The following is a 12,583-nucleotide window of genomic DNA, read 5'->3' as shown; positions in this document are numbered from 1 at the left end:
CTATCCCTGGGAGAAGTGAGATGCCTGAGAACCTTCATGTTTATTCAGAGCCCAAAGGACCACGTTCTCTGGGGAAGTTTGATAAAATGCAGTTTGGGCATTTGTCCTACCTCAGCGGTTCTCAAACCGTGGGTCAGGACCCCAAAGGGGATTGTGACCCCGATTTAATGGGGTGGCCAGGGCTGGTATTAGATTTGCTGGGGCCCCCCGGCCCGGGACTGACGCTGAAGCCCGAGGGCTTCAGGCCAGGCTGGCAGGGCTCAGGCTTTGACTTGCACCCTGGGTGAGGCTCAGGTAGGTTACAGGTCTACTGCCTGGGGCTGAAGCCCATGGCCCCCCACCTGGGGCAGTGAGGCTTGGGCTTTGTCTCCCCCTCCCCCGTGGGATCAGGCTTCAGTCCCCGTTCTGGGGTCGCGTCGTAATTTTTGTGGTCAGAAGCGGGTTGCGGTACAATGAAGTTTGAGAACCGCATCTATTTCTCTCATTTTTCCTATGGGAGAACTAAAGGGAGGACTGAACAAATTAATCTAGTGCCTTTTTTGGTGCGTGGACCACTCAGTTTTGTTTATAACTTATTGTGTACACAGTCCTCAGGAAAGGACTCTTGCTTTGCCAAGTTATAAAGCATTGAAAGCAGTATATAGCATACTAAGCTGTTTTCCTTACTGATTTAATGGCACACCTAGTTCAGTTACTCAGATATAGGCATGCACAAGCAAGTCCACATCCACACATTGATAGAAGTGCAGCTGTAGTGCTTTCCGGGCGTGATTATTTCCCCCTTTCCCTTACCCTCAAATCTCCTTGCCTGCTACATGCACAGAACCACAAATCAGCACGTTCCTTTTCTTTGTGATAATCAAAGTCGTGAAACCAAAGTAGATGAATATGAGGATCTGACTGGGAGACAGACAGACCATAGGGTAATGTAGTTGCGCTGTATGTTTCTGAAGAGCTATTGCCCCGTTCAGAGGTGTCCCTGTTTTGCAGAGTACATTACGTAGCTATCAAGACACAGATACGGTAAACGGGTAGCTAATGTGAGAGACTCAGAAAACTGGCATTAGTTTCAATGCATGGTCATATTACTGAACCCCATTTCATGAGAGGAAAACCAGTTATGTCCACATATGCAGTTTCAAGTAAGTTAATAAACCTACACATTTCTGCTCCGCATACAATTATAGTTCTTCAATGGCAACACTTGAGTTGCTATTAACAGTTTGAAGAAGATATAAAAAAAAAACACACAACAAATTTCAGTTCCATTGTAAATAATTAACGAAAAAAAAGTTACATTATATGGCTGACCGGAGTCCGATTTGCTGTCTTTAAGTTCTACTTGGTAAACTAAGCAATGTGCTGGAAAGGTGCCTGGCTTTTGCCATTCTAAACGTATTTCATCTTTGATCATAGATACTGTTAGAATCCTTGGAGGTCCAGGTTTTACTGAAATAGAAAAAAAATCTAAATTTTTGGACTAAGTTTATTTTGACATTTATAATATGATTAAAGTACATACAGGTTAAAAAGAGAGTCATTAGATACAGCAGTACAAGGCATAATACACACACAGCAATTAGGACACCGAAAAGTGAGGGACGAGCGTGACAGATTCAATATCAGGACAGGGTGCCCAGATGTCCCAATTTTATAGGGAGAGTCAAAGATTTCAGGCTGTCTCTTACGTAGGCACCTATTACCTCTAACCTTGTCCTGATTTTTCACACTTTGCTGTCTGGTCACCCTTTATCAGGATCAGCAATACTTCTGATGAATTCCCAAATCAAATCTCGTGAAAAGGAAGTAGCAGATAAGATGCAATCACGGTATCATTCTGCACTAGTCATATTGTCTGGAGCATAGAGTGGAAGTTCCATTTTCATGGAAGCATTTGCTAACATGTCAAAGACAAGTCACCCACTAAAATGATGCTTTAATTTTTAGGAAATCTGAACATAACTGTGAGATGGCAGGCTCAAAAATTGCGTAAGTTAAACTACTCAGTAATGTCAGGTCCTGGTATTTCAAAATACAGTGCAATTTCTCACACCAGGAAGTCAAACTAATGAGAATATTCTGCCAAGAAGCAACATGCTGAATGAACTCATTTGCCTTGCAGTAGGATACAGCCTCTCAAAAACTAGTCATCACACCACAAAGAACTATGATTAGCCACAGAGTTCCAACATTAGAGAGTGTGGCCTAAGATACACCAAAGAGTGCTCTTCATTTGTCAAAAATAATTGGCTACTTTACAATAAAATTTATAGGAAGCTATGAACAAATCCTAGGTCCCTGACAATTTTCAAATGCCACAGACTGGCAAGAAGGTTGAAAGACCAGGATCCTTAACGACAAGGGGCTGTGTAGTTTAGGTGAATGATAACACACACAAGGGCAAAAATACCCTAAAATCTCCCACTATTACTGCAAAAATTTGGTACCTGCAATGAGTCTCAATTGCAAGCTGATAGCTGATCAGATGCATCTGCTGTTCTCACTAAGTGCAAGGGACTCATACCCTGGGGAATCCAAAACTTTGGATTCAAGATGGAAGAGAATGGATTTAAATGGCTCCAGTGCTATCCAGTTCCACTCTCCTATCCCCAACTCCCAGAAGACCTGACACATCTAGGACAGTGGTTCTTAAAGCCAGTCTGCCCCTTGTTCAGAGAAAGCCCCTGGTGGGCCGGGCTGGTTTGTCTACCTGCTGCGTCCGCAGGTTCGGCCAATCATGGCTCCCACTGGCCACGGTTCGCCACTCCAGGCCGGTGGGAGCTGCGGGAAGCGGCGCGGGCTGAGGGATGTGCTGGCCGCCCTTCCTGCAGCCCATTGGCCTGGGGTGGCAAACCACGGCCAGTGGGAGCCGCGATCGGCCGAAGATGCACGGAATACAGGGGACCATTCCTGTAGATGAAGGGCCAGATCTTTGGCTAATGTAAAATGGTTTAGTGCTGAGTTTCATCCAGAGGCATCACCGATGCAACTGAATCTGGATAAGATGATCAGCCTATTACAAGAGAATCTTGTGTGTTCATGCACAATTTATGAACATTACATAACGTTCTTATTGGAAAAAATACAGATATTTATCCTGGGTGTATTCTTATCAGGTTAAACCAGCTGTTCCTTTTTGCACTGAACAATACATGATCAAAATAAATTCCATTCCCTTTTCTTTGACTGATATTTAAACCTAACACTCTTTGCAAAATTACATAATCTACCTTTTAAACCTACCAATTGTTGTTGGATTTTTGTTTGCACAGACAGGCCTAATTTCCTCCGAGTTGCCTCTGATCAAAATACTGATAGTTGGATAGACATTTGTGCAATTTGGGATTGAAAGACTGAAATTACATCCAAAGTTATCGCCATAGATATAATTCTGGCACTGCTGGCGATGTCCCAGGCCTTCATACCTACAAGAATAAAATGTAAACATACTATGTTTTAACTTCAGACGCCAGGGCAATGATGGTTACATTTGCTTTTAAACCGGCTTTACAAGATTGTCAAAGTTGGCATTGCACAAAGGTTGGGTTACAGCAATAAGAGATGGGATTAGACTGAATAAACACTGTGTCATTTCACCCTTACTTCAAGGAACGCCAAAGCATGAAACATACTGATTTTTCTGTACAAAGCTGCAGCAAAACAGAAGCAAGTCTTGGGCCCTTTAACTCAAATCATTACAGACAACTCTGCTACCTCTAGTCTATATTTTAAATGTTTTACAAAAATATTTGTTCAAAATAGTTTGTTCCAGGAGGGCAAACATCCCCAGGGAAAAAGAATTCCACCTCCGACTGATTCCTTTTGACATTCCCCCACCCTGAAAAGGGAAGTTAGTCCACTCTATGATGGGAGGTGGCTAGCCCTACTCCTGTAATTTACTCGCCGTTATAGAGCAGAGGTCCCCAAGCTTTTTCAGTCGCAACCCCCTTACTCCTAATATTATCTGCCCATGCCCCCTGGAGCCATGGACAGGAGCAGAGACTGTGGTCAGGGGCTGGGAGCGGGGCAGGTCCACTGTTGTAGAGTCACCCAGTGTTTCCTTAATCCAGTCAAGAGTCCCTCCCCTGATACCCACTTTACTAATTACCCACCTTCCCCAGCTGCCCAAGCGACTTGCCACCACCCGCACACCATCCTCCTCGTTTCTCCACCTTACCCTATGGAAGCAATCACAGCAGGGACTTCCTGGCTCCTCCACAGGAGCTGGGGTACTGCTGCTGTAGATGCCCTCCCTCCTGTCCCCCCGCACCCCAACAGTGAAGGAAAACTCTCACTGCCTCCGGCCCCACAACAGGAGTGCAGTTTCTGTGCTGCCTGCTCCCATGCGTATGAGGTGGGGAAGTTGTTGCAGTTTCTCTCACATATGTACCTTCAGCCCCCCACACTGTCCCACCCCACACTATCCACCTCCCTGTTGAGTGCCTACCACCTTCAACCACCCCTGAATTTTCAGGAAAATCAGAGTACAAAGATATATTAATACTGTACTCCTTCCTTCCAGCTGGACTCTAGTCCAGCTAATCACCACTCTGGACTGGTGTGAATTTGTTGCCAGCTAATGGCAACAACCTAAGCAGCTGAGAGGCCTTATATTCACATTCATCCATTATCGAAACATGGGTTGTGCAGGAAAGGATTGCGGGAGAAGGGTGTAAAGTGCTCCCCCAAGAACAAAGTCCCCTAGAAATTTAAATTCTTTTTTCCAATCAGGCCCAGGGCTAGGTTACCATTGCGACATGTAAGAAGGGGTTGAAGTGAATAGTTTTGGACAGTGAAAAGGTCATTTCTCCCTGTGTTTAGCTTAACAAGTACCACAAACATCCTAGTATTTGCTCTCCAAATACATTTGCAGAAAACTTAATATCTACCATTGGAGTGAGAAAGATGACATTTTTAATGTAGTCAACAGAAAGTAAGAAATTTAAAACTGAAAAGAACTTTGAAAGCTTTCAAAAATCTCTCTTTACATCTCTGCAGAAGCTAATGCAGTCTAAAATTTCAGGAAAGACATCAATATTGGGGAGTATGCACTGGTTAGTGTATATAAATATCCATGCCAAATTCTTCCTCTCTCCACAACTCTGTTGTCTTGTAACAAAGGCTATTTATGGAAGACAGTTGGCAAGTGAGCTGGAGATGTTAAGGTGGCATCCTATTCCATAACTTCCAGGAATAAATCAGTTTCTTAAAGATGGAAGATAAAACCAACAGATAGATTTTTAAAAAATGAGTTTCTGGGGCAGGCCAAATGCTTCATATAAGCAAATCAGCTCTCAAAGAGCCAGCATGCTAGATGGGACTCTCAGTTATAGTCTCTATATTAGAGCTTTGGGATCCTTCAAGGCAATGGATAATAAAAAAAATAAATCAGAGGTATACCGAGTACTTTTAAAGCAAGGGGGGGAAAAAAATCAATCTATACAAACCAGTAGTACAGAGTGTAGTTGGTACTTGCACTTGCATTCTGTCCAGGAAGCCATGTACAGATCATGTACTCTAAGTCGTACCAAGTGCAATTTATGCCAACAGCAGCAGTGCCTGCAGCACCTGGAATGCAAGTTTAAGGACTTCTTAGAAAGATTTTTTCCAGTAAGTGCCTTTCTTTCCCAAATATCAGAGCACTCTCCCTTTGTTTAGTGAATACCTTAGCAGTTGCCATTGTTCACTTTCCACTATCCCACCTGAAAGGCAGAGTGCGGGCTTCTCAGACTACAGTGAATGCCTTCATTAGCCAGCAAGTGAACGTCACTCACTTGTACAGCCTGGCATGCCTGAACCTGTGCAAGGCCCCTTCTAAACACAAGTGACCCAGAAAAGCCTAAACTGTTGCTTTCATTGAATCTGAACTAGTCCGAACAATAATTTTACATATAGAATGAGATGGTGAAACAGGTAGTAGTATTCCAGTAAAATGTAGGTGCTTTAGAACGAGTTAAAATCCTTGGCAGTTAAGGGAATATTGTTGCAAAGCCATGAATAGCTGCCGCCATTAGAAACTATCAATACCGACCCATGGTTACTGGGATATCATAGTTATTTTCATGTACTTTGAATATGGAAATAACTGGCTCTAAAATACTATTCAGTGGCAACATGAGTCAAAGTCGAGTTTTAATCATGACTACTGTACCTCTAAGATACCGCTACTGTATTCAAAACACTAGGAAACAAGCGACAGAATGGTAAAAACAAACGATTACATAGCCACCATGAGATGGGATGTTAACGGGATATCCCATGGTGGGTAGAGCAGCTATAGAATCAGGTTCTTCTTCATATTTAATTTCATGTCACACACATGCAAAGTGGCAAAATTGCATAGGTTGAAGAGTTTCTTTTTTTAAATTTAATTTCTTCATTTCCTTCCATCCTCTGCTGTCTCACACTGCATTAACTGATTTCATCTTAAAGAAGAAATAAGTATATCTGGTAACGCCACAATAATCCTCAGGCACTGCACATACATGTTATTTCCATAAAGAGCCCAGCCTCCAACTGGTGCCAAGCCTGGAAACTCACTTCTGTTCCTGAATTTGTTAATTCTGCGGCAGCGACTACTTGAGGGTTTATTACAGGAAAATTAAACCTGTGCTTAGACACTAAGGTGACAGATGCCTATGCAGAGAGCTTTTTAAAAACAAAAGTCTGTTTAGCCCACTCAGTCCCACTTCTGTGGTGCATCAGAACAGTCCTTAGACCAAAGGATACACAGTACTCCTAGGACACTGAATCCCTTTCATCAATGAAAGCTTCCAGGTCTCAGCGGCTCGCTGAAACTTTACTTTTCTTTGCAGGTAACCTGCCAACAGCAGTCACCTGTTTTTTTTGCTTCCATTACTGTCACTTGCTTTCCTGCCCACTTCTCCCTGTAGCTCTCTCTACTCCCAAGCTACTGGACTCTGCCCTGTGACCTATTACTAATCAGTCCTTGATACACCGGTCTCGTCCCTGACATTACCCAGAAAATGTGTTTCCCTTAGCCATTCTCCCCTGGCCCAATCACTTATATTCTCCTCGTTTTTAAAAAGATGAATTCAGAGATGAGAAGTTTAAAAACCAAATTTGTTAGCAGGGCACACAGAGTAGGTTTCACCATTACAGAGGCGCACACACTTTGAGAACCAAACATGTGACAGTTATTTCCCACTTGTATGCAGTATTGTTGTACCTGTGTTGGTCCCAGGATATTAGTGGGACAAGGAGGTGAGGGAATATAGTCTATTGGATCCACTTCTGTTGGTGAGACAAGCTTTCAAGTTTAGACATGCTTTTGAGTAATGCCTGTGTAAACCTGAAAGCTTGTCTCTCTCACCAACAGAAGTGGTTCCAATAAAAGATATTCCCTCACCCACCTTGTCCCTCTAATTTGCTATCTTACTTACCTGCCAGGATTGGCGTTCAGGATTTTCCATTTCTCCTGTAAGAGCTAATAATATAAACAAACAATCCTGAACTAAGTTCCTGGCAGGTGAGAACTGTACAGTTTACTTTTAAAGTGTATTGGGCTGTGCAAAGATACAGATACTTTCAGTTAATTTAAGATTTTAACAGAGTTTTATTTTTCTTAAGATTCAGCTTTCTTGTACTACATCCCAGAAAGCAAGATGATGTGTATTTAGTCAGATATAAAGAAGACAACATGTTCAAGGCTAGGTTTTAGAGTGAGTACCTTTTGGTGTAGTAAAAATCTCCACCCAGTTGCTTAGTTCACTTGTATTATCAAATTTGCATTCACTTCTCACTCTGAAATGAACCTCCTCATTCAAGGATACATCTTCCTCACGAAAAAGATTCTTAGACCATTCCTAAATTTAAAGAAAAAGAAAACGTTTAAATGACCAAATATAGTAAACACAAGCTACAAGGAAACCATAGTTAATGTAAAAACATATTAGAACAAATCAAGAGGCTCACAGCCAGTTCTAGAACTAAAGGAACAACGAGGATTCTTAAAAATCCAAACCAAAAGCAATGAACAGCCATTCAGCAAAAACAAAAGGTGATGATCTCTCGGCAGGCGTACTTAAACATACCACTCAAGAAGAGAGGGTCATAGTCTAAATCCAATTCCCCATGGACAGGGCCTTACTGGCAACCTACAGAGATCCAGAATGGAGTATGGAGGAGAGTTTTCTTCCTACAGGCAGCCTTCCAGATCTGATAAGGCAGTCCGGAATTTTATACTGCCTCTGTCTAAATAGAGGACTTCAAAAAGATAGGGATGTCAGTCGCGCACCTTTCACCATTCCATAGTCACACAAAACATTAATAGAAGAAAAAGCATTTAAAGCCCATGTCAGAGCAACAACAGTAAAAAATGTGCACATAAGCAAACAATCATTGAACAGGTAGGGAGTCAAACAGCCATTAACATTCCAAATACAGCAGATCAGAATGCAAAAACTGCAGCCACAAAACAAACTTATGAACGGCTTTCCCTTAAAAGGACCAGGATATCCTGGATTTGGCAGAAAGAATACAGCAGTCACAGCTGGGATGGTGCTGTAAACATCAGGCCTTATGGCCACAATAGTGTTCAGTAATCACAGCGTGTCTCCATGAGGCATCCTCTCAGGGCCTGGAGGACTTGCATCACATCAGGCTTGACTGCATCCAAGACACAATGACTTGGGGGCAGTTCAGGAAAAAAGTAAAGTTTGTTAAAATTTGGAAGTTTATGACTTTCTAAACTAGGTTGACCACAGATGTCTCTTCTGGACTGGGAGCCTACTTTGAGGGGTTCAAAGTCAGGGTACAGGGCCCTTGCAGGAAACTCAGTTTTCTGTAGCTTGAAGATGAAGACAGTGTGGTATGTATTTGTTAAAGTACCTTTAAAATGAATACTTAATATAATGGAAACATGAGTCTTTTCTATTATGCTCTTTGTGAATTATCACTAAGTCCCCTGCTCAAGAATGAGGCTGGCTGCTGCTTTTGAGTGCTGAATATTCCATAACCCATCATGATATCTTAACTGCAGCAGGTGAGATTTTTTCAGGCCCAAACCTCCTTTCCCTCCTCCCCGGACCAAAAAGTGCATACTTGGGTCAACCAAAATATTTTATAATTGTGTTGATTTCACCAAATTATTTCAGTGAAAAAGACTCCAAAAAGTCAATATGTTGTTTCGAATTAAAAAAAGTAACATTTTCAAATTAAACTTTTCATTTCAAAATTTACTTCCATTTTATTAAAAAAGGTAAAAATCCATCAATAATTTTTTAAAATTGTTTTGTCGAAATTTTTGTCTGCTTGTTTCTGGTCAACTCAAGATTATTTTTACCCCCTTGTTTGGCCACCAAACCTAAACTAGTTATTCACACAGCCCTGCACATGACCCCCCAGTATATAAATCCATTATAAGTGTATAACATCTGAGAACAGTTACAGGTAATTTTATTTCCTTTCATTGTAAGAATAAACATTTACTGGAACATTGTGGAATTCAAAGAGCTGGGGGTAGGGGAACATACTCGGTTATCTTGCGGGATGCCATTAATCAAAATTTCACTGCAATATTTTAGATCACAGCCACTGCTAATGCCCTCTGCAGGATTCCATGTCCATTTCAGTTTACAGAGCTGGCCAAATGAATAATGCAGATTGGATGGAGGTGGGAGAACTTTTCTTCCTATAAAAGCAAAGGAAAAAGTTTTAAATAAATACTTCATGGGTGCTGTAAGTAATTTAATTAGTGCTGGCCAAAAATTTTCCATCAAGACTATTTTGACAGAAATTTCATTTTAATTAAATGAAATTTTCCACCGAAAGCCGACAGTTTTCTTGAAAAAGAACCCACCCTTTCTGGCCAAAAAATTAAAATCAAGTTTTCAGCTGGAAACTTTCACATTTTGACCCCCCCACAACCAAAAAAAAAAAGTCTGTGGAAAATAAAAATTAAAGCTGGTCAGAAAATGTTTTAAGTTTCATGTAATGAAGCTGAAATCCTAAAATTTTAAATCATTGTAATATAATCTGCTTCAGTTTCACAACTCTACTTAAATAAAGGATAAATAAATAAAACCCAGTATATTTTTGTATTTATTTTTAAACAGTCGTTTGATAAAAAAATCCTGCCATTACAATGGTTTAGACCTGACTCTAAAGCAACACAACTGAAATATTTGCCCAATCAATGCTTCCTCTTACTTCCCCCAATCATACCTAAGTCTGAAGTTGAGGGGCTGGGAGTGAGGTATTGCACAAGCCTGACCGATTGGGTGGGCAGGCACACACAAAACGTTCTCCATTAGGAACTACATTTTTTGGTCAGATTTTATTCAGCATCAGCAAAGGGTGATGCGAGAGTGTCATCACCCTCATACGTCTGCCCATCCCACAGCCAGATACCTAAATAAGAACATAAGAACAGCCCTACTGGGTCAAACCAAAGGTCTGTCTAGCCCAGTATCCAGTCTGCCGATAGTGGCCAGTGCCAGGTGCCCCAGAGGGAATGAACAGAACAGGGAATCACCAAGTGATCCATCCCGTCACCCGTTCCCAGCTTCAGGCAAACAGAGGCTAGAGACACCATTCCTGCCCATCCTGGCTAATTGCCATTGATAGACCTATCCTCCATGAATCTATCTAGTTCTTTTTTGAACCCTGTTATGGTTTTGGCCTTCACAACCCCCTCTGGCAAGGAGTCCCACAGGTTGACTGTGCGTTGTGTGAAGATATACTTCCTTTTATTTGTTTTAAACCTGCTGCCTATTAAACAAAAACATAGGCAATTACACAAAGTCTTCATTGTGAAGCGATTACAGTTGCTACAAACACATGCCTAACAACTCTACAAAAGCAAAGAAACAAAAGTTATGCTACCTAACAGTACATACCCTCTACTCCTTCATCTACAACCACCATATACCCCAGCCTAGGCACAGCTACCTTAATTCTACCCCTTAGAGATACTAGTCTATTATCACCCCCTTTAAATGCTCTTCTACAAACAACCCTTTGCCAAATCACTGTCTCCCAACATAACCAACTACTACACCAAACATCCACAATTACTAGTATGGGACAAAGTAATCTGGGAAAGCGTTGTGTGTACAAAAGCAAAAGGGGAGATGAAGTTAAGGCTGCAGTGTGTGGCATACAGTAGTTATGATAACAAGGGGTGTGATTGTAGGTGGAGGAGCAGAGAATGTGTCCTGGCAGGTGGCTTAAGTTTTTAATTGTGGACTTTTGTGAGTTTGTAGCAACCCTAACTGCTTCACAACAAAGGTGTGTGTATTAACAGATACCAATTTTGCATTTAGAGGCATAATCTAGTATTTTTTTTATTTAAAAGAATTAGTCTTTCAAACTACAACCTTTGGGGTAGATTGTGGCTTGGACTTCACACACTTAAGTGAGTGAGAGGGCATTAAAAACTTTCCCTTCCATGGATTAACCTGATCTTTAACTCAAGTGCACAATAGGCAGGACCAGAGTGCGATAAGCAGTAATAGGTCAGTATCACACTACTCCCCCTCAGAAGAACGGTGACTCAAAGGTCTCTCCTGGAATGAAGCAGCTTACACACCTCTGGTCTGTGAGTGTGCACAGGCACAGTCTAATCCCGAATATCTATTCTCGCAGCCAAAAGAATACATTGGGAGGGAAGAAAGGAAGCAAGGACCAAGAGAAGAAAACCAGGTTCATCAAGAAAAATGGCTTGGTAGGAAGGTAAAGAGCACAAACTATACCAGACTCCCATTCTCATTACCAACTCAAGGGCTACTGATTCTCAAGGGGCAGGGAGGTCTTTTTGTTTAAGGCTACTGTTTATTATATCTAATGGAACAGGCGCTAAAGAGGGCCAAATGAGATTGGTTTCCACGTGAGAGTTAGCCCTCATGATGTCCGCTGTATAAGCAATACCACCACCAAGAGGGCTCACTGGGGAGAGATAAACTGGTATCATAATTAAGGCTCTACTAAATTCATGGTCCATTCTTGTCAATTTCACAGCCATAGGATTTGAAAATTGGTAAATTTCATGTTTTCAGATGTTTAAATCTGAAATTTCACAGTATTGTAACCATGGGGGTCCTGACCCGAAAAGAGGTTGTGGTGGTGGGGGGATTGTTGCAAAACTGCTGTAAGAGGGTCAAGGGGTTGCCACTCTCACTTCTGTGCTGCCTTCAGACCTGGCCTCAGAAGGCAGCATCCACAGAGCTTCCTGCAGCTGCAGGAGGTTCCCAGAGGCAGAGGTGGTTCTGATCTCCCCTCTGCTGCTAGGAGCACCCCAGCCAAGGCCTCCTACCTGCTAGTCCCAGCCAGGCTGGGGAGAGACAGGGCTTGTCCTTCTCCTGCATGGCCACTGGCCGGGGGAAATCAGACCCACCTCTGGGTGCCCGCCCCCCACCCCAAACTGCAGGAAGCTCCGGGTCTGGGCAGCAGACCTGGAGGTTCCTGCAGCAGGGGAAGGCACTTGAAGGTGGGTCTGATCTCCGCCTCAAGAGTGGCTGTATAGGGGAAGGACAAATCTTGTCCCTTCCCAACCCAGCCGGGACTCGCAGCTAGGAGCCCCTAGCTGGGATGCTCCCAGCAGCACAGGGAACAGATTTCATGG

The 12,583-nt window shown here is 42.4% G+C and overlaps 1 protein-coding gene across 3 annotated transcripts in view; it reads right to left on the bottom strand.

The window, feature by feature from the left end:
• The window catches only part of IL13RA1 (interleukin 13 receptor subunit alpha 1), a 29,490-nt gene that overhangs the window by 6,409 nt on the left and 10,498 nt on the right, over positions 1 to 12,583 (bottom strand). For all 3 annotated transcript variants that reach the window (XM_045030980.1, XM_045030978.1, XM_045030979.1), the window contains exons 2-6: positions 9,495 to 9,652; positions 7,691 to 7,826; positions 5,448 to 5,568; positions 3,244 to 3,425; positions 1,298 to 1,449 (exon numbers count right to left, since the gene is read on the bottom strand). In XM_045030980.1, the coding sequence (XP_044886915.1) occupies positions 1,298 to 1,449; positions 3,244 to 3,425; positions 5,448 to 5,568; positions 7,691 to 7,826; positions 9,495 to 9,652 (749 nt within the window). The remainder of the gene's footprint in view (positions 1 to 1,297; positions 1,450 to 3,243; positions 3,426 to 5,447; positions 5,569 to 7,690; positions 7,827 to 9,494; positions 9,653 to 12,583) is intronic.

This window comes from Mauremys mutica, chromosome 9 (genome assembly GCF_020497125.1).
Source record: "Mauremys mutica isolate MM-2020 ecotype Southern chromosome 9, ASM2049712v1, whole genome shotgun sequence".
Taxonomy (NCBI): domain Eukaryota; kingdom Metazoa; phylum Chordata; order Testudines; family Geoemydidae; genus Mauremys; species Mauremys mutica.
This window is presented reverse-complemented; position numbering and strand designations above follow the sequence as displayed.